General features: G+C 43.9%; 1 protein-coding gene across 1 annotated transcript in view; it reads left to right on the top strand.

The window, feature by feature from the left end:
• LOC110210716 (guanylate cyclase D-like) overlaps positions 1-27,461 on the top strand; it is a 56,478-nt gene that overhangs the window by 21,353 nt on the left and 7,664 nt on the right. Inside the window, 7 exon segments of the mRNA XM_020989808.2 lie at positions 2,756-2,904; positions 5,704-5,867; positions 9,583-9,775; positions 20,601-20,775; positions 22,618-22,716; positions 25,867-25,961; positions 27,109-27,194. Coding sequence (XP_020845467.2) covers positions 2,756-2,904; positions 5,704-5,867; positions 9,583-9,775; positions 20,601-20,775; positions 22,618-22,716; positions 25,867-25,961; positions 27,109-27,194 — 961 coding nt within the window.

The following is a 27,461-nucleotide window of genomic DNA, read 5'->3' as shown; positions in this document are numbered from 1 at the left end:
AGGAACTAAATCCTTAAAAAAAAAATATATATATATATATAGTCAAGTAAAATAAATTGATCATGGCCAAAATCCCATTCTACATCTTGAGTCAATCACTTCTGTATCAAGAGGTGCAACCCTTCTGTTCTTACAGATGGAGAAACTGAGGCCCAGAAAAGGGAAGTGACTTGTCCAAGTTCACACAGTAAGTCAATGAGACCCAGGGTCTGATGACTCTCGATCCAAGTGTCTTTCTATTACACTATGGTCTTGACATTATAAGAAAATAACGCACTACTTCACTGTGGTTTCCTGGCCTTTAGACATTCTTCTCTCTATTAGCCTCAGATGTCAGCCTCTGATCTGGATGCTTGGGGACCAGGCTGAGCAAAGCACTACATCCCCTTTCATCTTATCCATCATGGCAGTTATATTTTCAAGGAATCCCTGTAGACTAAGCCCTGCATGATCTCTTCCCCCCTGCCTGGGTCTACAGCCTACTTTTCCAGATGTTGCCCTGCTCACTCCTGCAGCAGAGAGTTTTCCCCAGGCAGATGTTAACCTCTCCTCACCCAGTGCAGGGGGGAGAGCAGAGTTATGTTTGCCACCTTTCAGGCTTGTACAAGCATACTTGAGGCTGGGGCAGTGAGCTCCAGTCACCTCTCGGTCGCTTGCTCTTCCCTCTCCCATCCACAAACACTCACCCAGAGGAAAGAATGTGTGTTCCAGGTGCTGGGGCTCCTGCCAAATATTTATGAGGTGGAGGAGAAGGAAGGAGGAAGGGGTTTTAAGCAGCCATTTGTCCAACAACCCCCCTTAGGCTTCCAGAGGTCAATCCTAAAGACTTAGAAACGAGGCCAGACATCACTCCTTGGAAGTCTATGTGAAACTGAGCTATTTATCATTAAATTAGGAAAATAAGGAAAATGTCATTTGCAAAGCCAACTCAATGACCATTTAGTAAGCACCAACTATGTGTTTAGAACATGGGACATGGAATGTAAGAGCTGAGGGTGATGGATTGTACATTCTGGGTGCAGCAGCTACAAAGACAAAAATACTACAGACTTTGCTCCCAAGTAGCTGGTATTCTACTGGGGATGGAGCCGGGGCAGGGTAGGGTGGGGGATATAACATGCCCACTGATAAACCAGAAGTAGGCACTTCGAAGAGAAAGAGAACACTAAAAATTAGAGGGAACAGAAAAGGCTTCTTTTAGGAAGTGGTTCCTCAAAATCCTGTAAGATATAGGTAACCAAAGTATTATTGTGCCCATTGCACAGATCAGGAAATTGAGGCTCAGGAAGTTGAAGTGAGGTGAGGCATATAACCAGTCACCACAATAATGACAACACCAATTTCTATGGTGCTTTAAAGTTGGCAAAACACTTCCCTCACAACTCTGTAATGCAAGCAGCATAAGTGGAATTGTGTTCATTTTACAGAGCATTCAAATGGACAGAGTACCTACTATGTGCCACGAATTGTGCTAAGCACTTTACAAATATTATCTCATTTGATTCTTACAACAATCATGTGAGGTAGGTATTGTTATTATTCCATTTTACAGCTGAGGAAACTGAAACAAACAAAGGTTAAGTGACTTGCCCAAGGTCACACAGCTACAGTCTGAGGGCAGATTTGAACTGAGGTCTTCCTGACTCCAGGCCAAGTGCTCTATCCATTGGAGTAAGACAATATACCAAATAAACATGCATATGTGTCTACATATATATGTAAATATATATACATACATATATTTATTTATATTTACATCTGATTTTTAAAAGCTACTTCAGCAGAGTGTAATTATTTTGATCTCTTCTTTTAACCAAGACGTGAATAACTGTTTACCTTTTATATTGTGATTGCAGGTATTGCCTCAATTTTTTTTTATATTTTGTCATTATTGTTAGGCAGATGTTAACCATATGAATTTTAAGATTTATTTCATTTGTTACAAATTATTTTATATTTTATTCAGAATGAAAATTTCTGACTAGAACTATTGTACAATGAAAGTTGGATATTTGCTTTTTAAAATATTAATTGAATAAATTCCAAAGATGAGTTCTTCATCAAAGCCCACTCTGATGCTTCCTCCGGTTTCCCAAAGGCTATGCTAGATGTATACAAGTGCCTCAGGCCCTACCAGGCTGCAAGGGGTTCAAGGAGAGGCCCCTCAGTAGACTTGTTTCTTGTTTGAAGGCCAGCTTAGCTAAATGTGGAGAGATTCACCACCAGAGGCAGGCCACCAGGTAGGCATTTTTTCAGCCACAGAAACCCAAAAAAACTAAGGCATGGAGGGCTTAGGAGCTGGACTTGGTGGATTCTTGAGACAGCTGCTCATAGCAAAGAAATCCCAAGATCCTTGAAGACAACAAACCAGCTCAAACAACATTTCTTAAGCATCTGCTCAGTGCCCATTTACCTTCCCTCTATTATAATCAAATTGAGTGCTAGAGGAGGGGAGGGGCACACATATGGACATGTACACAAATAAATATGATGCAAGCATGTTAAGGGCTAAAGAGAGATCCACACAAATTACTATGGATCACATGAGGAAGGAGAGATTACCTTGAGCTGGGGAGGGAGGAGAGGGGAGAAGCAAGGAAAGCTTTGAGGAGGAGGCATCATGCAAGCTAGACCTGGAAGGATAAAGAAAGATTTCAATAAGTATCAATGACGAGTGAATACATTCCAAGCACAGGGTGGGGAGGGTCACCTGCATGAAAACTCAGAGGGGCATCCCCACATGTCTCTGCTGCAGAAATCATCAGGAAGGTCGTGTCTCCTCCTCCCCTCTGCCGTCCGGTGGTGTCTCCAGACCAGGGACCACCCGAGTGCATCAAGCTGATGAAACAGTGCTGGAGTGAGGCTCCGGAAGACAGACCTAGCCTGGATGACATCTTCAGCCAGGTAAGCCCCCAGTCCCTCCTCCCCGTCCCCCTACTTCCTTTCATTAGCAGCCCGCTCTGTCTTCTTTCCTCCACAGCAGTGTGAAGAAGGGAAAAGGGAACTGACCGTAGAGTTAAGAGGTTGGGATTTGAAGACTGGTTCTTACTAGCAGTGTGAACCTGGGCAAGTCATGTGACTGGCGACTTGGGCCTTAGATCCCTTCTCTGCAAGATGGGTATAATAATTCAACCTCCCTCATCTTACAGATGAGGAAACTGAGGCCCAGAGGGGTGATGTCATTTGCCCAACATCACATAGGTCATAAAAAGCAGAGTCACATAAGTCAAAAAGAACAGGATTGGAACTCTGGTCCTCTGACCATCTTGTGCTCTTTTCACTAAAACCCTGATGAGAAAAAAATGGATATAATAATGTTTGAGCTATCTCACAGCATTATTTATAAGTCTTAAAGCACTATGTAACAACAAAATAACAATAACTTACATTTTTATTCATTTAGGACATCTGTGCTGGGAATTCCTGGTGCACAGAAACTCTCCTCCTCTCTTGGCTATGGATCAGCCACCTGGTCTTAAAGGATCGCCTTTAAGATAATAAGTGACTCCCCCATGGTCACCTAGGTAGTATGTGTCAGAGGCAGCATTTGAACCCAGATCTTCTTGACTCCAAGCTCACCCCCTTTCTCCACTGCCCCAGGCTGCCTCTCCAGCTCATACTTACATAGGTGCTATTATGGGCCCTAGAGTATTACATGGTGGAGGGTGGCCATATGGTCTCTATCACCATTGAGACCTTCGTGGGTGATGGAGAAAGCCCTGGCCTGGGTCTGGGCCTGTCTCTGCCATTGAGTGACTCCCTCAGTGACCTTAGGGTCACAGCTGTCAGGCTGGAAGAAGCATCAGAGGCCATCTCGTTCATCCACTTCATTTTATAGATGAGGAAACTGAGGCCCAGAGAATTTAAATGACCCAAGGTCACATACAGATTGTAAAATATCTGAGGTGAGATTTGAACCCAGGTCATTTGATGGCAGAACCAGTGCTCTTTCCATTGTGCCACACTACCTCCCCAGTCTCTTCCACTCTCTGGGCCTCCATTCCTCTCCTATAAAATAAGGGGCTTGGACAGCTTGGTCTCTGAGGGTCCTCCCACTGCTAATATTCTTTAATTCTAATCCTAACGAGGCCTTTTGTTGTGGTCCATGATGTAGCAGCTCCAGGAGGTCAGAGATTAGGAGGGGAGGGGACCCAACAAGTTTGAACATGTCATATTCCTCATGGTGATGGATGGTGTGAGATTGACTGAACAGGGTAATGACTCCTGGGGGACCAGCTGATTTCTCTTGGTATAACATCCTCTTCTGATTCCCCTCCTCAACTGCCTCCCTCCTCCTCTCCCTAACCCTGCTCCAGTCTTAGGAAAATTGATGAAGAGAGGTGAACCAAGTCAGAGAAGGAATGTGGAAAGAGGCCTGGGCTGGGAGAAAGGAGAGTAGCCCCAGCTCTGCCACTGACTTGTTGTGTGACCTCGTGCAATTAATTTTCCTTCTCTGAGCCTGTTTCCTGTTCCATAAAATGAGGGGGTTGGACTGCATCAGAAAGGCATTCTTAACCTGGGTTATAATCTCGAGGTGTAAGGGGATGTCTATGAACTTGGAAATTTGAATATTTTGATAACTATTTCAATATGATTGATTTTCTATGGATTTTCTATGTTATATAATTGAGTTTGCTCTGTATATATCTGTTTGCATGTTGTCTCCCATTCAATTTTAAGCTCTTTGAAGACAGGGACTGGTTGTTTATTATTATTATTATTATTATTATTATTATTATTATTATTATTATTATTATTATTTGCCTCTTTTCATATCCTCAGCAGTTGGCAGAGTGCCCAGCACATAGTAGAGGCTTGACAAATGTTTACTGACTGACTGATTAATATAAATATTCCCTATATATTTTGTCTGAAAACATTATTTTGACAAGGGGTTCGTAGACTTGTGAAGCCTGTTGCCAAAAAGGTATGTGACGGAAAAAGGTTTAGAATCCCTAGACTAAATAAACTTGAAGATCCTTCCCAGCCCTCCAATGGTCTATGTTCAAAATCAACCTCTTAGCTCCGACATTCTACGTTCTAAAGTGCCTTTCAGGGCTGACATCTTGTGTTCCAAGCTCCCTTCTAACTCCGATACTCTGTGTGCTAAGGTTCTCCTCAGTTCTACCGTTCTTTGTTCTAAGGAGTTTTCTGCCCTGATAGTTTGTTTTCCGAGGTCTCTCCCAGCTCTGAAAGTCTATGTTCCAAAGCTTCCTCCAGCTTTATCTATATTTGCGTCGATGTATCTCTATAACCTCTCTGTCTTTCTCTGTCTTTCGCTCTCTGTGTGTCTCTCTCCCATCTCTTTATCTCTGTCTCTTTCTCTCTGTCTCTCTCTGCATCTCTCTGTCTCTGCCTCTCTGTCTCTGTGTGTGTGTGTCTCTCTCTGTCTCTCTGTCTCTCTCTCTGTCTCTCTGTCTCTCTCTCTCCAATATATGTAGTCCCTACATCTCAGGATTATAGCAAGGACCAAATGAGATAATTTGTAGATAGCTCTTCAAAAATATTAAAATGTTCCACAAATGTTATGGTGATTTTTGTGACACACCATCAGCACATACGTTGCAAAGTGCTCTGCTGGTTATAAAGCACCTTGGAACTCTGTATAAAGCATTCTCCCAGCTGTAGAGCACAGTCCCCCCAAGGCAGGGGTTCTGCTTTTTCATTGGGGGGAACTGATCTACATCTCCCTTCCATCTTCAGTTTAAAAGTATCAACCAGGGCAAGAAGAGCAGTGTGTCTGACTGCATGCTGCGGCTACTGGAGAAGTACTCCCATGACCTGGAGGACCTGGTCCAGGCGAGGACAGAAGAACTGGAGCTGGAGAAACAGAAGACAGAGAAGCTGCTCTCACAGATGCTTCCCCAGTAAGTAAGAAGAACCAGGCTTAAATCTTTGTACTTGGCAATCAGCAAGACTGGTACCCGTCCCTCCATGGCTACTTACTTGGTGTGAGACTCTCAGCCAGGGGTGGGGAACCTGCAGCTTGGAAGCCACATGTGGCCCTCTAGGTCCTCGAGTGCAGCCCTTTGACTGAATCCAAACTTCACAGAACAAATCCCCTTAGTAGAAGGATTTATTCATTAAAACTTGAACTCAGTCAAAAGGCCACACCCAAGGCCCTAGAGGGCCACATGTGGCCTCAAGTCCACAGGTTCCCACCCCTGCTCTAGGCAAATCCATTATTATTACTATTATTATTATTGCTGTTAACAGCTTCTATAAGTTAAATGGGGCAGCTAGGTGGCACAGTGGATAGAGCACCGGCCCTGGAGTCAAGAAGACCAGGGCAAGGCCAAGTTGCTAATTTTCTTTCTATTTTCTCTGCAAAGGAGAATGACCTCTAGACAGAACAAAAATACTAACAGGGAACTGATACCCAAGACAAATAAGACGTAGCAAAAGAGCAACTCGCTGCCTTTGATGAATTAAAGGCACTTGGCCCAAATGAATAATATGCTAGCAGATGTGATTGCAGAACCACCACCAATGATATTTCAAAGATCAAATCCAGCCTCTAGATGACCCTGGGCATGTCATCTAACCCTGCTTGCCTCAGTTTCCTCCTCTGTAAAATGAGCTGGAGAAGGAAATAGCAAACCACTCCAGTATCTCTGCCAAGAAAACCCCAAATGGGGTCATGAAGAGTTAGACATGACTGAAATGACTGAACACCAATACATGAAATGTAGCCTCACCCTTAACTGACCCAACAAAGGCTCCTCCAGCCCCAGCGTGAAGTTCTCCATGTAAGGGGACTGACCACCTCTCCAGGCACCCTGTTCCACTTAGGCCAGTTCTAGGAAAGTTTTTGCTCTTTGCCACTTCCTCCCATCGCTCCTTATTCGGAGGAGGTGGACACAGTGCTGGACTTGGAGTCAAGAGGACCTGGATTCCAAGCCGGCCTCAGGCACTTCTTAGCTGTGTAACTGTGGGCAGCTCACTGTAAAATGGGGATAATAATAGCACGTACTTCACAGGGCTATTGTGGGGAGACCAAATGAGACGGCAGGTGTGAAGAGCTTTGCAAGTCTTACAAGCTCAATGAACTCTCACAACTCTTCTTCTCCTCCTCCCCTCTGGGACCAACAGAACAAGTCTGGTCTGTCACCCACGTGACTACCCTTTAAATACTTGAATATCACAATCATGTCCCCTCTGAGGCTTTTCTTCTACAAGATAAACATGCCCAGTTCCTTCAACCAATTTTTAAGTAACAGGGACTCAAAGTACATCCAATACACATGCAAAACAGATGCAGGGCAGCTTTGATGGGGAGAAGGTGAGAAAGAGCCAAAGATCGGGGTTGGGGGGGGGAGCAGGTGGGTAGGAAAGACCTTTTGCATTGGGTAAAGCCACGAAGAAAACTAAAGATTCCAAGAGGCAAAGGGGAGGAGGGGTTGCATCCAGGCCTGAGGAATGGTTAAGTCATCGAGTCCAGCCCCTCATTGTTGAGAAGAGGAAAACAAGGCCCTCAAAGGGGAGATGATTTGTACAAGTTCACACACACACACACACACACACACACACACACACACACACACGGGAAGGGGTATCCATGGGCTATCTCTATACATGCAAAATACCTCATTGGTGTTCTCTCTTTTCTCATTTTATTTCTTCTTATGATGAGAGGTAGCCTGGTTCATGACCAAATAAGAGATCACAGGAGGCGAAGTGGATAATTTTGATTACATTCAATTAAAAAGATTTTGTACAAACAAAACCCATGCAGCCAAAATTAGAAGGAAAGCAGGACATTAGGGGGAAATTTTTACAGCAAGATTCTCTGATTAAGGTCTCATTTCTCAAGTATGTAGAGAGCCGAGCCAAATTTATCAAAATAGGAGCCATTCCATAATTGATAAACGGTCAAAAGACATGAACAGTCAGTTTTCAGAAGAAGAAATCAAAGCCATCAATAGTCATTAAAATGTTCTAAATCTCTAATAATTAGAGAAATGTAAATTAAAACAACTCTGAGGTACCACTTCACACCCATTGTATTGTATGAGAATGCTGGAGGATTGGAGGAAGATAGATATATTCATGCACTGTTGGTGGAGTTGTGAACTTGTCCAACCATTCTGAGGAACAATTTGGAAACATGCCTGGAGGGCTATAAAACCGTGCATACCCTTTCACCCAGTAATACTACTACTAAGTGTATACCCCCAAAGAGATCAAAGATAAAATAAAATTATGCATCTGTCCAAAAACATTTATGGCAGCTCTTTCTGTGGTGGCCAAGAATTGGAAACTGAGGGGATGCTCATTAATTCGGGAATGGCTGGACAAGTTGTGGTGTATGATTGTGATGGAGTCCTATTGTACTATAAGAAATGACAAAGGGAGATGGCTTCAGAAAAACCTGGGAAGATTTATATGAGCTGATACAAAGTGAAGTGAGCATAACTAGGAGAACATTGTCCACAGTAACAATAATATTGTAATGATGGTTGACTGTAGACTTAGCCACTCTTTTTTTTTTTTCCTTTTGGTGAGGCAATCAGGATTAAGTGACTTACCCAGGGTCACACAGCTAGTAAGTGTCATGTGTCTGGGGTCGGATTTGAACTCAGCTCCTCTTGATTCCAGGGCCAGATCTTTATCCACTGTGCCACCTAGCTGACCTAAGATTTAGCCACTCTAATCAATACAATTATCCACAACAATTTCAAAGGATTCATGATGAAAAATGCTATCCATCCTCAGACTGAGAACTGATTAACTGAGTGTATATTGAAACATGTTTTCTACTTTCTTTATTGTTCTTGCTTTCCCTCACCCCATGATAATGGATAATGTGAAAATGTGTTTTGCATGACTTCACATGGAAAGAGACATACAGAGAGAGACAGAGACAGAGACTTGGTAGGCACAGTTGCTAGGGGCAAGGTATACAAAGACAAAAATGGATTCATATAAATAAATGGGCTCTTGGAAATATGAAAAATATACAGAGTAATTGGGAGGACACGACCAACTGGGGGCATTAGGAAAGGCTTCCCATAGGACTTGACACCAAAGCCAATCTTTCAGGAAAGGTAAGGAGTCTACGAGGCTGAAGTGAAGAAGACATGCATTCCAGGCATGGGGACGTCAGCCAATTTAAAGACACAGTGATGGAGATAGAATGACCAGGAAGTAGATTTCAACAGGGCGCATGAAAGGAAGCAAGTATAAGTAATCTTGAAAGGCTGCTGGATTAGAGGGTGGGGGGCTTTAAATGCCAAATGGAGGTATTTGTATTTTGCCCTAAAATCAATAAGGAACCACTGGATTTTTTTTTAGCAGTATTGCAACATGGTCAGATTTGTACTTTAAGAAAATTGCTTAGGCAGGTGTAGATAGGAGAGAGAAGTTTCAGGCAGGGAGACCAATTGGGAGGTTATTTGCAATTGTCCAGGAGGGAGGTGAAGAGGACCTGAACTAGAGGAATGGCCATATCAATGAAGACAAACAAATGTGTGAAAGATGCTATGGAAGGATTTGTAATACAACCCCTACCATTCACACCCTACCTTAAAGCAAAGCCAGTTCTCCCTTGACTTGGCTTGATTCACCCTCTTCTTCTTCCAGGTCTGTGGCAGAGGCACTGAAGGCTGGGACCACTGTGGTCCCAGAGTATTTTGACCAGGTAACCATCTACTTCAGCGATATCGTTGGCTTCACCACCATCTCAGCTCTGAGTGAGCCCATCGAGGTGGTGAACCTGCTCAATGACCTCTACACGCTGTTTGATTCTGTCCTGAAGAGCCATGACGTGTATAAGGTGAGCTGAGCCCCAGAGGCAGATTAGTCCTGGTAAAACCCATATCTAATTGCACTGTGAGATTTACAAAGTGCTTTCTTCACAACAGCCCTATGAGGCAGAAAGCATAAGAAGTGTTCTCCCCATTCTACAGATGATAACACTGAGACTCAAGATGAACGGAGTTGCCCATTGCAACTCAGCCAATAATGGTCAAAGCCAGAGGGTGACGCTCACAGCTGCGGAGCTGGGGGAGGGGAGGGGGAGTTTAACACAAATGAACACAGTCAGTTTTATTTGATTTAATTCAACAAAAGCTTGTCTGTCACCTACTGCGTATGGTGGAAATGCAAAGGTTACAACACCCATTTCTCTAGTATTTTAAGTTTACAAAGGAGGGAGTGAAAGGATTAGTATTGTTCTTTGTCCTTGGTTCTCAAAGAATATCATGACCTCAGGAAGGAGATGCCATGACTTGCAAGGGAATTGGATTTAAGTGGGGGGAGGGGACTGTACAGTTACCAGCCTCACTTTCCCCTCTGGAGCCATCTGGATCCAGTGGTAAGATATAAATTGGGATGACTGAAGACGGCCCTGGATGCCTGGATGCCTGTTTTACAAATGATGAAATAGGATCAGGGAAAGGAAGTGACTTGTCTAGGGTGACACAGCTAATAATCAATAGAGTCAAATTGGAACCCAGGTCTCTTGACTGCTACTGGTACAACTATGAGACAGTATTTATATGTCAAAAAAAAATTCAAATACACAAGTGCATTTGTAATCTTACCCATTCAGGAATTCCCTCCAAAGATGCAAGTTGTAACCGTCCCTCCCCGCCTGCCCCTCCTATGCAGCTTTTGTCCATGCTCTCTCAAAAGTTCACTCTAAATTGTCCTCTCAGTGTGCTAGAGACTTTATTCACTTTCTCCCCAAATCACAGGGTAATAATGAAGTGCTGTGGCCATTCACCTGTCATCCCTGACAGATGACAAGATACAAGTTCAAGAATCACAGGATTTTGGAGATAGAAGGGACCTTAGGGATCACTGAATCCAACCCCCTCATTTTACAGATGAGGAAACTGAGACACAGAGATTCTTGTGACTTGTCCAGGGTCACACAGCTTGCTTTCTTCTCAGTGTCTTATTGAACTCTCCATGATCTGGCTTCCAACCTCATGAGTTAAGTGAAATTGCTCTCTCCAACCTTATCTTAATTGCCAAATCTAATGCCTTTTTTTAATCCTCATTCTTCTTGACCTCTGTGGATCCTTTGACACTGTGGATCACCCTCTTCTCCTTGATGCTCTCCTTTCTGGAGGTTTCTGTAACACTGTTTCATCCTGGTTCTCCTCTTACCTATCAGACTGCTCTTTCTCCCTCTCCTCTGCTGGATCTTCATCCAGGTCATGCCCACCAACAGTGGGTGTCCCACAGGGTTCTGTCCTCGGATCTCATTCTTATCTCTCTATCTTATTTCCCTTGCTGATCTCATCAGCTTCCATGATTTAATTATCATCCTTCCACACTGATTCTCAGATCTACTTATCCATTCCTAACCTTTCTCCCAATCTCTAGGCTCATATTTTCAACTGCTTATTGAACATCTCAAAATAGAGGCCTCATAGATGCATTAAACTCAACATGTCCCACACTGAACTTCATTATCTTTCCCCCCCAAACTCTGTCTTCTTCCAAACTTTCCTATTACTGTTGGGAGGATCGTCTCTTTGCAGTTATTCAGGCTGATGACCCAGGTGTCAGCCTCAGATTCTCTCACCTCCTATATCTGATATGTTGCCAAGGCCTATCGATTTCACCTTTATAACATCTTTCATATATGCCCCCCTTCTCTCCTCTGACACTGCCACCATCCTGGTGCACTCCCTTGTCATCTCACTCTTGGGCTGATGCAATAGCCTGCTAGTGAGTCTGCCCAACTTAGGTCTCTTCCCACTCCAGTCCTTCCCTCCACTCAGCTGTCAAAATGGTCTTCCTAAGGTCAGCTCTGGCTATATAACATGCTTCCCTCCCCCAACATCACCCCATTCAATGAGCTCCAGTGGCTGGCTCCCTATCACCTCTAGGATCAAACATAGATTCCGTCTGATAGAAAGCCCTTAATTACCTCCCCTCCAACCTTTCCAGTCTACTTACACCCTAACCCCTCACACCCCTACTCTTTGATCCAGTAATAGTATCCTCCTCTTGTTCCTGGAAGAAGACAATCCATCAGGTGACTGGGCATTTTCTCTGCCTGTCCCCCATGCCTGGAATACTCTCCCTCCTCATCTCTGCCTCCTGGCCTCCGTGGCTTTCTCAAGTCCCAGCTAAAACCTCTCCTTTTGTAAGAGGCCCTTCCTGATCACTCTTGATGCTAATGCCTTCCCTATGTTGATTATCTCCAATTTATCCTTTGTGATGAATAAAAAACCCTGAGAGACAGCTTCTGAGTAATTAATAAATAGTTTATTAATTAGGCTGGCCAGCAATCAATAAATTGATGGTCAGTGGTTTCTGCCAAGGGAGACCCTTGAGATACCTTAAATACCATCTGACAGGGAACTCCCCTGATAAGTGAAACTCAACCCTGATTGGTGGACATTTAATGAGGAGGTAGGTTAAAAGTCTTCAGCTCCTGCTGAGAAGTGGTTTGATCATGAGACTCAGCAGCCTCCAGCAATCTGGGCAGGAGGAAGCCCTCTCCATCATGGACCTCTCTGTCTCATTTTCTCTTTTATGAGATGGATCACCCTACCCTCTAATGGCGGGGACCAAGGACAGGGGTTCCTTTCCCCAGGATAAGGGCCAGCCCAGACTGGATTTTGTATATACTCCAAACAGAAATTAGGTGTCCTAGCTGGGTTGGTCCCACCCAAGACTGACAAGCCGGTTCCTTTCCTTCAGAGACAGACTGACCTTAATGAGAGCTGAGACTCTAAACAGAAATTAGGGAGAAAAGCCTGGCTCACAAATTAGTAATTAGTTATTAATGTACTAGTATAATAATAATTTCTCTCACCTGTTTACATCTTGTTTGTACGTCGTTGTTGTATGATGCCTCTTCTGTTAGACTGTGAGCTCCTTGAGAGCAGGGACCAAAGAAAGGACTTTTCTTTGCATCCCCAGTGCTTAGTATGGTGCCTGAGACATAGAAGGTGCTTAAGAAATGATTGACTGCTATGACTAGTGAGTGTCAGCAGGAGGAGCTGAAGACTTTTAGCCCACCTCCTCATTAGATGTCCACCAATCAGGGTTGAATTTCACTTATCAGGGGAGTTCCCTGTCAGAAGGTATTTAAGGCATCTCAGGGTCTCCCTTGGCATCTTTGGTTACCAAGAAAAACCACTGACCATTGTTGGCTAGCCTAATTAATAAGTTTATTATTAATTGCCCATAAACTCTATCTCTCGGGGTTTTTTATTTATCACAAAGGATAAATTGGAGATAATCAACAGAGGGAAGTAGGGCAGGATTTGAATCCAGATCCATCTTTCTCAAAGTCCAGTATCCTATCCACCAGGCAACACTGTCCAAATCATACCTCAAAGCAGTTCCCACTAGATGTATCTACCCAGTGGCCATCTAAGCCACTGTTTACAGACCTCCAATGAGGGAGAGTGCATCACTTTCCGAGCCATATATTCTATTTTTGGACAACCCTAATAGGGTGCTTTTGCTGTGAAGTAAGTAGCACAGATATCAATTATCCCTATTCTATAGTTGAGAAAATTAAAGCAGAGACTTGACCAAAGTCATGTGGTTACTACGTAACAGAGGTGGGGTTCTAACCCAGGACTTCAATTCCAATGTATTTCTAGTACACTATTCTGTCTCTTTACACCCATTAGGCCATTTGTTGTTTAATCATTTTTCAGTTGTGTTCAACTCTTCATGACCCTTTTGGGGGTTTTCTTGGCAGAGGCACTGGAGTGGTTTGCCATTTCCTTCTCCAGCTCATTTTACAGATGAGAAAACAGAGGCAAACAGGGTGAAGTGACTTGCCCAGGGTCATACAACCAGGGAGTGTCTGAGGCTGGATTTGAATTCAAATCTTCCTGACTCCAGGCCCAGTGCTTTAACCACTGCACCACCTAGCTTCCATGAGGACCTTAGCCACAAGTAAAAAATTGTAAAATCTCAAAACAGGAAGGAAGCTTCAAATCTGTCTAGCCTAATCCATTCCTGACCAAGAATCCCCTCTATGGCACATCTCTTCGTTACCTGCCTATTCTTTTCTTGAAGGTAGTTGGTGAGGGAGAACTCACTGGCTGCTGAGGCAGCTGATTCCACTGCTTTTTAGAGAAGTCTTTCCTCTTATACAGCCTAAATCTGCCTCTCTGTAGTTTCCTAGTTCTACTCTCATGGACGAGCACAATAAATCTAATCTCTCTTCCATATGACAGGCCTTTAAATATTTGAAGACAGCGGACGTGTCTGCACTACACCTTCTTTTCTCCAGGCTAAATAAATACCCCCAGTTCTTTCAGCTATTTGCTAAACAGCACTATCTTCCTGGTCACACTCTTTGGGACATGCTCCATTCATCAGTTTCCTATGGTGCTTGTAAGATGTGGTCCCTGCCCTCAAGGAGCTTTCAATCTAGTGGAAGGATAAGATACAAATAACCATGATGCAAAGTCCTTGAATATTTTTAGACCTGTCATTTCATCTGCACGGATTCTCCTTCTACTAATGGAGTATCCAACCTCCCTGTTCTTTAGTAGAAGACAACCTATGGTCACTTCTACAGCGACCTAAAGGAGTTACTTTAGTTACTTTTAAAAGGGCTCATCCCTATCTCAGCAAATCCCCAGGGCTGAGTATGCTATGAGTTTAGGAGGCTGGTCCTTGATGACAAATGTATATGTGTCTGCCATTGCAGGCTTGCGTGCCAAGCCTTTCCAAACTGGATGGACCCGCCAGATCTTATGCTATGCTAATATAGCTTTCGGGAGGAGCCAGGATCCTCTCCATACCACTGTGTGATATTGGAAGAGCTTTTGTAGGAAAAAGTAGAATTGTGGAAAGTCTGACTTGCAATAAACACCAACAGTTCAAATGACCCCATCTATCAAATGGATTTGTATAGGAATAGAAATTTTAAAAATAGAAAAACAGAATTTAAATACAACTTAAAAATAGAAATTTTAGAAAATAGAATTTTTTAAAAATCAAATTCTATTAAAAATAGAAGATATAGAATGTCAGAACTGGGAGGCCCTTTAGAACATAGAATATCAGAACAGAAAGGAAATTTAGAATAGAGAATATCAGTAGTAGAAATGACCTTAGAACAGAAAATGTTAAGAGCTGGAAGGGACTTTAGAACAGAAATATTGGGAGGGGGGCATCTTTAAATATGTAATGTTAGAGTAAAAATGGGCCTTAGAAGAGAGAATAGAGAATGTTAGAAGAGACTTAGAGATCAAGAGGCTCAGACATCTCTCTCCCCTTTTACAGCTGATAGCACTGAGGCCCATAGAAGGAAAAAGACTTTCCCAAGATCACATGGCATCATTCCTCAATTTCCCCAACCATGCCCTCCAGACTGATGCAGTACTGAGTCATTCCTGCCCCCACCCTGAGCCAGGCGGGGGTCAGTTCATTCCTTTTGTGTTAATCTTTCCTTACACAGAGATCTCCCCTTTTCCTGAATCATCCCTCCTGCTGCCCTTCTCTGATCTCTCTCCAATCCCTCCATAGCTTTCTGCCAAAGAATGCGCACCATTTTCCAGATGTCCAGAGGCCTATTCCTTCCAGCATTAGAAACCTTCCTTCACAGCTCATGCCTCAGGGGTGGACGTTCTCTCCATCGGGATCTTGTTACTGTTTGTCTGGTACTGTTTGCAAAGCAGGCTGGAAACCATTTTCATGCGTTAATCCTCACAGTGGTTCTAATGCGATAGTGTAGGATGATTAATTCCATTGAATATGAATTATTTGTGACCCAAAATGAGCCCAGAGAGGCTTGGCACCTAGACCAGAGCCACGCAGCATATTCGTTACCAAGATAAAGTTGGGGCTCCGGTCACCCAGAATTTAATAGCCGGTAAGCAACATAGTCCATTTTCTATGGCACTATAATTCACTCTTTTTTCTCTTTTCTTTCTCTCTCAAGTATTACTATTTATAATAACCATTGTTATTATAAACATAATAACAATTACAAGCTTCTACTTTTACGGCGTTTTTAAGGTTTACAAACACTCCTCAAACACTGCCGGAAATTAGATAGTATAAATGTCATTCCTATTCTATAGAAGAGGAAACTGAGTCTCAGACAGGTGAAGTGACTTGACCAGGGTCATGTGACTGGTTAGTTCCAATGCTAAAATTGCAGATAGTTCTTTGACTATACCACCTTTTGGCTCCAATGTACTTTAGGTCACTATCTTAAGTGATTCTCATCACAATTCTGTGGGGAGTACAGGGATTTAAATCTCGGAGTTGGAAGAGAAAAAAAGGGAAGAAGCCTTTCCCAACCCCTCTTAATTCTAGTGCTTTCCCTCTGCTAGTTATCTCCTATTTATCCTGTATATAGTTTGCTTTGTATATATTTGTTTGCGTGTTGCCTCCCCCTTTAAATCGTAAACTCTGTGAGGGCAGAACCTGTCTTTTGTCTCTTTTTGTATCCCTGGCACTTAGCACATTGCCTGGTGCACAGTAGGTGCTTAGTAAATGTTTACTGATGATCAATTGATTCAGAGTCGGGGATCTCAAAGGCCACCCAGCCTCTATACAGGAGGCGAAATACATAGAACATTAGAGACAAAAGGGGCTACATGAATCTGAACAAAAATGCTTTCTGCAGCCTACCTGACACATGGGCATCCAGGTTTCACTGGAAGATCTTCAGTGAAATGTGGAGGCGAGCAGCGAGGTGGCGCACTGGATGGAGCACCAGCCCTGGAGTCAGGAGGACCTGAGTTGAAATCCGACCTCAGACACATAGCACTTGCTAGCTGTGTTACTCTGGGCAAGTCACTTAACCCCAATTGCCCCCCCCCCCACATACACACAATGTGGAGAGTGGGAGATTCTTATACTGGAGTAGAAAGGATACAGTCTGTTATCATTGGGGGTACTTTAGAATACAGAACAGAGAATGACCAGCTGGAAGGGACTTTAGAACAGAGAATGTCATGGCTGGAAGGTACTTTAGAAAAGAAGAATGTCACAGCTAGAAAGGACTTTACCATAACGAACAGAGCATGTCATAGTTTGAAGGGACTTTAGAACAGCTGGAAGAGTCTTTAGAACAAAGAACAGAATCCTGTGAAGGTTTGGAGGGACCTTAAAACAGAGAATGTCGCAGCTGGAAGGGCCATTAGAGATCACCCATTCTGACCACTTCGTTTTTATAGAAGAGAAAGCTGAGGACCAGGCAGAGAAAGTAAGCTGGACAAGGTCACCCAGCTTTGTATGTGTTAGAACCCTGTATTTCTGATGCAAAGTCTGGAGTTCTTTCCATTAAGCCAACGCGGCTGAGTCTCAGCCTCCCAGCAGTGAGAATGTGGGGAGCCACAGCGTTCCTGGGCAGGAGTCATGTGCATTCTTGTTTCTCAAATCATTTAGTGAAAGGAGTGAGTCAAGCCTGACTTCAAAGTAGCTGAAGGTGAAAGTTAAGAGTGAGGATTCTCTTGCTAGACACCAGCTAAGAATCACAATACCCAGTTCTCTTGAGATGCCTCAAGGGATGCTAATGGAAAACAGAGATAGTACAACAAAGACATCTGGGCAAGCCTGCTCTGGCAAACACCAACTGCTTGGGACATAGACAAATTGGAATATATCCAGAGAAGTGCCTGCACTATAGAAAGATTTTGGGAGGGGGAGGGAAGGAGGCTGGGTTGAAGGTGGGTAGACATACGGCTGTCATCACAGAGGAGAGAGATTAAAATTGTTCAGCTTGGCTTCAGAGGGCAGAACCAGGCGCAAAGAGTAGAAATTCCTTGGAGGCAGATTTCAATTTAATGGAAGAAAGAATTTTCTACCACAGCTGTTCGACAACAGAATGAGCAGGAGGCAGTGAGCTTTCCGCTTCGCTAGACACGCTGAGGCTGAGGCTGGCAGGATGCTATTATAATGAGAATTTTTGCACTGAGAGTGAAGTTCCATAAATGACCTCCATGATCCCTGCTACGACTAATATTCTTAAATCTTATGTTTCTGTGATTCTAAGAATCTAAGATACTGTTGTTTTCAACTCCTAGATTCTGTGGCTTTTTAAAAAGTGTTAGTAACTCTTATTTTTAGGTCGCCTTCATTTCCAAATATGACTTCCCTTTCACCTACCCAGAGGTTCTTATCCCTTGCAACATAAAATAAAGAAGAGAGGAAGAAAAGTGGGTCAGCAGAACTAAGTAATAAATCCACCGAGTATGACAGATATGTAATAGTCTGCACTCAGAGTCCCACACCTCTACAAAGGAGGGGGGGGCATTGTCTCACGTCTTCTTCAGGGACAAGCATGGTCCTCCAACTATTTTATTCTAAGTTTCTACGACTGATTCTAATGTTCTGATTTTTAAGATTCTATGATTCAATGGAGAAGCACATGGCGCCTTGCAGTCCAGAAGACTGGGGTGCAAAGTTCCCTCTGGCACATACTGACCCTGGGAGCCTGGGCAAGTCACAACTTTTCAATGCCCCCAAGGAACTCTCTAGGAAGGAAGGATAAGGAAGGAAAAAAGCATTTATTAAGTTCCTGCTGTGTGTCAGGCACTGTGCTAGGCACTTTATAATTATTATCGTATATGATCGTCACAACAACCTTAGGAGGGAGCTGCTATTATACCCATTTTACAGATTAGAAAACTGAGGCTAATGGAGATTACATGACTTGCCCAGTGTAACACAGCTAGTATCTGAGGTGAGATGTGAACTCAGTTAATAATAGTAGCTGACATTTATACGGTACTTACCATATGCCAGGTACTGCATGAAGCATTTTACAGTGATTTCATTTCATCATCATGAAACCCTGGGAGGCAGGTGCTATTATGATCCCTATTTTACAGGTGAAGAAACCGAAACAGGGGTTAAGTGACTTGCCCAGGGTCACACAGCTAGTAGGGGTTTAAAGCCACATTTGAACTCAGGTCTTTCTGACTTTAGGCCCAGAGCTCTATCTACTGAGCCACCCACCAAACTGCTTCTGTAAGACTTTAAGTTGTAGAGGCGGTTGCTGTTTTTCGGTGGTTTCAGTCATGTCTGACTCATTGTGACCCTATTGCTTGGCAAAGATACTGGTGCCATTTCCTTCTCCAGCTCATTTTACAGATGAGGAAAGTGAGGCAAACAGGGTGAAGTGACTTGCCTGGGGTCACCCAGCTAGTAAGTGTCTGAGGCTGGATTTGAACTCAGGGAGAAGACTCTTCCTGACCACAGGCCCAGCGCTCTATGCACTATGGCGCCACCTAGCCGCCCAAATGGAGGAGATACTATTCTGCATTGGTAGATCATGTTTCTTCACCAGGAATTTCCTACACCAATGAAATCAAAGGCCTGGAATTTAAAAAAAATCCGTAGGCTCATAGATGTGGAGATGGAAGGAACCTTAGACACTTTCAAGTCCAACTTCTTCATTTTACAAATGAGGAAACTGAGACTCTGAGAGATTAAGGGTCATATTGGGGCAGCCAAATAGAGCAGTGGATGCAGGTATGGGTCTGGAGTCAGGAAGACCTGAGTTCAAATCCAGCCTCAAACACTTACTAGCTATATGACCCTGGATAAGTCACTTAACCCTGTTTGCCTCAGTTTCCTCATCTGTAAAATGAGTTGGAGAAGGAAATGGCAAACCACTCCAGGATCTTGCCAAGAAAACCCCCAAAAGGGGTCATAAAGAGTCGGAAATGACTGAAACGACTGAACAACAATAACAACAATAATAATAAGGGTCACATAGTTATGTCCATGGCCATACAGCTAGCAGCAGAGGCAGAATTGGAACCCAGGTCTTCTTGACTCAATTCATCCTCTTTCAAATCTAGCTTGAGCATTCTTCATACTACCCTACCATACCAGGTGCTGTACAGACGACAGTGTATTGGGTGTGCGGGAGGACTGGCACGTCTGGTGTGAGGGCCTGCTGAACTCTTTCCAGGGCTGCTCATCCACCTTTGGTGTCCACCTTCACCCAAGGCCCCAAGAAGCTGTAGCACATGGAGAGGCATCTCGGCCGATGATGCTGAGGTTGGGGGTGACCGACAGGCCTTAAACCCATTGGTTATTTAGGGGGGTGTCCACCCCAGACATGTGAAGACTTCCCCAGGCAGAATGGGTGGAAGAGAACAATTTGTTCCAATGACCATGAAGGTGGCTGAAGCAGGTGCTGTGGTCAGACATCGGAGACATCCCAGGCCATCACCAGTCATCTTGACTTTTGTCCTGCTGCTGGACTTCAATGACTCAGGAAGAGTGAGGCTGATGACTTCGCGCAGCTTCGCCTCACTTAAATCCAACCCACATCCAGTCAAGACATCTGCCCTGATGGCACTGGTTCCCTTTGAAAACAAAGGACCAGCAACAGAGGAAATGCATGTGGGCCTGCTAATGAAGAGTCAATGCTTTAATGAAAAGATGAAACTGGAAAACATGATCAGCTGAACAAGGAAGTGAGACACCTGTGATTTCTCTAACAATGCTAGTCCCCCACAACCATGGAGGTGGTCCAGGTCAGGGAAGGACCAGGAAATTGAGTCAAGCTCTTTGGTAGGGGGCTTCCTGGAGGAGGTGGCCTTAAGCTGTAGGGTAAAGAAGGGGCAGGTTGAAGGAGGGAGGGGCATGCTCCCTCTTGAGCACAGGCTCTTAGGGCTGATGCTCTGACTGTTGTGCAGGTGGAGACCATTGGTGATGCCTATATGGTGGCCTCCGGGCTGCCTAGGCGGAATGGCATCCGGCATGCAGCTGAAATTGCCAATCTGGCGCTGGACATCCTCAGCTCTGTGGGTGACTTCCGCATGAGGCATGTGCCTGAGGTGCCCATCCGCATCCGGGCTGGCCTGCACTCAGGTAAGTGAGTGCTGGTGGTGTCACCTATGGGCACAGGAGAGTCCAGTCCTAGGACTGTGAACACTGAGCTGCGGGTGGTCGGGGGTGGGGTGGGAGGCGTAGTGGGAGCCTTGGGTTGGGAGGAGGAGAAGGAAGGAAGGAAGGAAGGAAGGAAGAAGGAAGGAAGGAAGGAAAAGGGAGGAGGAGAGGAGGGAGGAGGGAGGAGGGGGAGGAAGGAAGGAAGGAAGGAAGGGAGGAAGGAAGGAAGGAAACAAGCATTTATTGAGTGCCTACTGTGTGCTAAGCACTATACTAATCACTTTACAAACATTAACTCATTTGATCCTCACAACAACCTTAGAAGGTGGGTGCTTTTATTATCCCCATTTTACAGATGAGGAAACTGAGACAGAGGTCAAATATCTTGAGTCACACAGTTAGTGTGTGAGGCTGGATTTGAACTCACTTCTTCCTGATACCCAATCTAGGGTTCTACCCAATGTACCAAACTATCTGTGAGATAGGTTGTATAAAGACGGTTATTCCCCTTTGACAGATGAGGGAACAAGATGTTGAAATGCATCCCGTGGGTTCTGGAGTTCAAAACCTGCCTGAGACACTTTCTAGCTATATGTCTCTCTATAAACCATTACACCTCTGCCTCAGTTTCCTCAACTGTAAAATGAGGATAATAATTGCACCTACCTCCCAGGGTTGTGGCAAGGACAAAGTGAGATAATGCTTGTAAAGCATTTGCAAACCTAAAAGCACTATCTAAGTGCAGCTATTTCATTGTATTTATTTTAAAATAGGGTTCAGAAAGGTAACATTGGCCAAGGCCACACAGCCAGGAAGGGTCAGAGTGTGGATTCTAACCCAAGGTTTCCTGAATCCATTTTCAGTGCTCTTCCCCCTCTGGGGCTGTCTTTCAAACATTTAACAATTTACAGAAGAGAAAATGGTAGCCCCCCAAATTAAGGGACTTGCCCAGTATCATACGTATGAGTACATAGCTCATACTTAGTAAATATCAGATCTGAAATTTCAGCCTAATTCTCCTAACTTCAAATCCAACCCTCTTCATTGGATTTCAGAGGGGAAGCTAGCAGGAGTGCTGCTGAGTCCCCTGAAATGGTGAAAGTGAGAGAAGGGGCACAGGCTAGAAATGCGGGGAGGGAGGAAGCAGCCTTGTACTGAGCATCCTATAAGGAGACCAGGTTTGGAAGGCTTGGGCTGGTCAGAATGCCAAGGTGACCGTCCTTATTTAGCCTCCAAATGTCAGTGATAACTCCCTATCGCCCACCCCCTGACGCAAGTACCGGCTGCACAGGAGGGAGATTCCAGCCTCGTCTCTGCATTCTTCCCAGATCCTGAGACCAGGGAGAGGGGAATAAAGATTTATATAGCACTAACTATGTGCCAGACACTGTGCTAAGGGCTTTTAAAAATATTATCTCATATGATCCTCACAGCAGCCCTTTGAGGTAGATGCTGTTATCATCCCCATTTTACAGTTGGGGAAACTGAGGCACACAGAGATTAGGTGATTTATCCAGGGTCACATAGCCAATAAGTGTCTGAGGCCAGATTTGAACTCAGGTCTTCCTGACTACAGGCCCAGCGCTCTATTCACTGGACCACCTAGCTGCCTCTCTTACGAGGGGAGACCAATGAGATGTAGTGGAAGGGCCACTAAATTTGGAGTCAGAGGACCTGGGTTCAGATCCCCACTTTGCAGTTTATCTGCTTTGTGACCTTAGGCAAGTCTTTGCCCTCTCTAGTCCTTAGTTGATCTAAGATGGTCTTTCAGGTCCCTTTTGCTTCTAACTCCTATGGTCATTGGGGTGGGGTTTGGGGTTTCAGGGCCCTGTGTGGCAGGCGTTGTGGGCCTCACCATGCCTCGCTACTGCCTCTTTGGAGACACGGTAAACACTGCCTCCCGGATGGAGACTACGGGATTGCGTGAGTAACGATGCTAGTCAGGATGAGGATGATGATATGTCAGTACTCCAAAACCCCCGTGATTCCATCGGCATTGACATGGATCACAGCCCTTCTATACCTTCGTAGGTTTTTTTTCATTTTCTTTGTTTCCAAACAACCTGAATGGCCACATTGAAGTAGGGAGACAGTCCATTGGCAGGCCGGTATTGGAAGCTCTTTCTTGAGCCTGGAGCCTCTAGCAGACGGGTGGAGAGCCCAGGACAGTAGTTGGGAAAAAAAGATCATGAAAATCATTCCTTATACTTACAGAAAGCCAAGACAAATCCGCTCTTTTTCTTAATTAAACATACTCAAGCCTAGCAGTTCTGTAGGCTCTAACAAAGCCACCCTGGTGACAGCATGTGTTGTTTGGTCATTTCAATTGTGTCTGGCTCTTCATGCCCCCATTTGGGACAGTAAAGTTACTGGAGTGGTTTACCGATTCCTTCTCCAGCTCATTTTACAGATCAGGAAACTGAGGCAAAGAGGATGAAGTGACTTGCCCAAGGTCACACAGCTAGTAAGTGTCTGGGGTCAGATTTGAGCTCACAAAGATGAATCTTCCTGACTCCAGGCTCAGCCCTCTATTTACTGCACCACCCAGCTGCCCATGTCTCCCGACTCTCATTCTTGAGATTTCTCAATATCAAGAAGACTGGATATGGGATTAGAATTCCTGGGTTCAAGCCTCCATTTCTTCAGACTTGCTGCTATCTAGCCATGCCTGTTTCATTTATACTCATGGAGTTGATTTTTTTTGGAGCCTGAGTGTGACACTTCAAATTTCTCTCTATTAAATTCTGTCGTATTAGGTTCAGTTCATTGTTCTGATTTGTCAAGATTTTTGGGGATCCTGACTCTGTTATCCAGTGGTTAGCTATGCTGCCTCATTTGACAAGCATGCCACCTGTGCTTTTACCTGAGTCAGTGATGAAGATGTTGGGCCATGCACAGGTCTGTGTTATGCTCTAGTTGAAACAGGGGCTAGAAAACTGAAACTGGAGTCAGAGAGATCTGAGTTCAAAGCTGACCTCAGACACTCACTGTGTGACTCTGAGTAACTCTCTTAATCTCTGTCTCTGTTTCCTCATTTGTAAAATGGGGATAATAATAGCAACAACCTCCCAGGATGATTATGAGGACAAAATTGGGTAATATTGTTAAAGTACTTTGCAAAACTTAAAGCACCATATGAAATGCTAACTGTCATTATTTTTTATAGACTCTCTTCTCAGATGATATCGAACCATTAATGACTGTTCTTTAAAACAGCTCCCAAACTACCTAATTGTAGTATCATCGATCTAGACCAGTGGTGTCAAATTCAAGTAGAAATGGGGACCACCAAACCTGGGCATATTGACTTAGAAATCCACCTATGAACATTATCCACATTCTGTTATATTTTTACTTATTTTGTTAAATATTTCCCAATCACGTTTTAATCTGTTTGAAGCTCTGGCTAAGCCCACATCTTTTCATCTTGTCCTTAAGATTTGAAAGAAAGACTTTATGTGATGCTTTACTAAAATCTAGGTAAATTACCTCCACAGCATTCCCCTGATTTACTGCCAGTCTAGTAACTCTGTTTTCAAAAGGAAATTTGTCTGGGATGACTTGTTCTCAGTGGAGACATAGCTTCTAATATCATTTTTGTACAAAACCTAAGTGTGTGCTACAGTGACTTCTATTGTCTGTGTCCATTGTCTATGCATATATATTTTTCCTTGAAAGTATAACTCATTTTAGGGCATGGCATACATGCATACATGCATACATACATACATACATACATACATACATACATACATGCATGCAGGCATGCATTCTAGGGTGGTCTGCATTCCAGTCAATATGGCAAGCCTTTTTGTTTCCCAACATCATTACCCTCTGGGGGTTGCTTGGGTTATCATCACCTGGAGTCACTCTGCTGGCTTAGCAGAGCAATTGAAGGGGTGTGAAGGACCTCAGCTTCCTGAGAGCAGAAAGCAAAGATACTTGAAGAGGTGTTAACGGAACTTAACTGCTCTGACAAAGCCTTCCAAGGCTTCCCCAAAGGGGACAATCATGTTTTTGTATGCAGTAGTATACAAGGTAGTCTACTCTCACTCAACAGACACTCAGCTGGTTTTAACCTGTCAGTTGGCCTGCAGAATTGGGTTTCTCTAGACTCCATGTTAGGTAATCATATCTCTCCTAAGGGGCTGAGATAAGAGCAAATAAGGATTTAGAGGCAGAAAAACTAAGTTAAAATCCTGGCTCTGCTCTAGATTGGCTGTGTGACCTTGGGAAAGTAATTTACTCTTGCCTGGGCCTTAGTCTCCTTCCCTATAAAATGAAGAGATTGAATTAGATGAATGCTAACATTCCTTCTGTCCGTAAGCAATATAGTATTATAAATATGGTAGAGATCTGGGCCTGCCTCTTCTCCCAGAGACCTTATTGTGGAGACTTGGTGCGCTAGGGTGTCTGTCTCCCGGCTGGGCAGACATTACCCAGCGTCTTCCACACACCTCTGGTGTCAGGATTGTTTTAATGATCTCAGATGGACTTCCTAAGGAAGAAGCCAGGAGGTAGCCTTGCCAAGTCAGGTCTCTCTCTTTCCCCAGAAGAATCAGAGGCAGCTGTGGCAGAGAAGATGTAGCCATGAGAGCTCAAAAGGAGTCAGCATCAGCAACGGGGTGCTTCCGACAGCTAATAGAACAATTGATCCCATAATGTTTGAACTTTGTACGCACAATTTAATTTGATTCTCACATCAGCCCGAGGAGGGAGGAAGCACAATGATTATTCCTCCCCATTTTTTGGAGTATAGGGTCATAGATTTAAATCTGGAAGGGCCCTCAGGGGTCAGCTAATTCTATCCCCTCATTTTATAGGTGAGAAAGTTGAGGAGTGGAGAGAGGTACAGGGATTTGCCCAAGGTTATAGTAACTGAATTGCTCTGATCCATAATATCAGATCCGCAACCCCATAAGGTAGGACCCAACGTCACACAGGAAAGTGAAACCAGGTCCTCTGATCTCAAGTTCAAGACTCTTTCCACGCCCCACAATTTTGTCAATATAGAGGAACTTGTGAAAGTAAAGCTCATCCATGTCTTGACTCTCCTTTATCTTCTTCCATCAGCTTACAGGATCCATGTCAACCGAAGTACCGTCCAGACCTTGGTCAGCCTGAATGAAGGCTACATCATTGAAGTCAGAGGCCAGACTGAACTGAAGGTAGAGGGAGTTCTTCCAGGGGGGTGCTAGAGCCAGATACACTGGCTGGTAAAAACCAGGCCAGCTGTTAAATTTCTTGTGTGAGCATTTATACCTTGGAAATTGGCACATGTTACAAATAAGGACCTGATTTCTTGTATTTTTAAAATTTTATTATTTTTTTGGTCATTTTTGAGTTCCAAGCTATTTCTCTCCCAATCCCATTAGAGAAGGCCAACATTTGACATAGATATATCTGTGAAACCATATAATACATACTTCCATATATCAGTTCAGCTGTTTCAGTCATGTCTGACTCTTCATGACCCCATTTAGAGTTTTCTTGGCAAAGGTACAGGAATGGTTTGCCCTTTTCTTCTCCAATTCATTTTACAGATGAGTAAAGTGAAGCAAACGGGGATAAGTGACTTACCCAGGGTCCCACAGTTAGTAAGTGTCTGAGGCTGGATTTGAACTCAGGAAGAGTCTTCCTGACTCCAAGCCCAGCACTCTATCCACTGAGCCACCAGGCTGTCCATATTATAACATACTATGTAATAATATATAATTAAAAGCTAAGATCTCTGTTCCCTTTTACACTCAATTTATCTCACTGTGTAATTTCTCTATAATCAGTCACAGACATACCCACACACTGGCAGCTATCAATCCCAATCTATCCACGAAACTGGGAAATATATACATCCTTCGTCCACTTGGTTTTCCTGTGTGAATTATGAGGCTGATCTTTTGAATGTCCAGGGACTTCCTTGTGGAGACCTTGAGCATTTTAGGGCTCAATGAAGTTAACACAGTATTATTCCTAGAGGTTAGGAGCTCCTGGAGGGTCTCACAGATTCATTGACACTAACCTGGATTGTATTTATTACAAAGGGCCAAGTACTGAGGAGTCTTTACTTTCTTTAACAAAACTTTAGATGCTTGAAATGCATGTGGGCCCCTGTCATAAAAATTTTACAAAAATGGGAAAAGTTGGCCAGAAAGAGTGTGTGTATTGGGGGTGCGGTATCTGAGACTGTGATTCTAAAATTTAAATTCGATGATTCTAAATTCTCAAATAAATCTCCAATTCCAATAGGTGATGAGAGATATGTTTGTTTGGTTTGATTTTGCTGGTAACATTAAGGGGTTTTCCATTTTCTTCCAGGGCAAAGGTATAGAAGAAACCTATTGGCTGGTCGGGAAAGCGGGCTTCCCAAAAGAACTCCCTAAGCCCATGGATATCAAACCAGGGTAAGACTTAGCCAGGGGGGGAGAGGGCTGGAGGGGCTGGTAAGTTCTTCCAAGGCTCAGATGACTATGGGCAGGAGAGCATAGCTCTGCCCCTCATCCCTAGAATGTCCTTTATCAACCTCTTCATCTACTGAATTTCCACCCATCTCTCCAGGAAAACTGCCATGATCCTACCTTCTTCCCCCAGTGTTGCTCACAGGGGCCCACACAGTAGAAGATTGTTTAATAAATGTTTCTTAATTTTGAATTGAGATATAAACCTTGACC

The sequence above is a fragment of the Phascolarctos cinereus genome, unplaced genomic scaffold (assembly GCF_003287225.1).
Source record: "Phascolarctos cinereus isolate Bilbo 61053 unplaced genomic scaffold, phaCin_HiC Scaffold_726;HRSCAF=1367, whole genome shotgun sequence".
In the NCBI taxonomy this organism is placed as follows: Eukaryota; Metazoa; Chordata; class Mammalia; order Diprotodontia; family Phascolarctidae; genus Phascolarctos; species Phascolarctos cinereus.
This window is presented reverse-complemented; position numbering and strand designations above follow the sequence as displayed.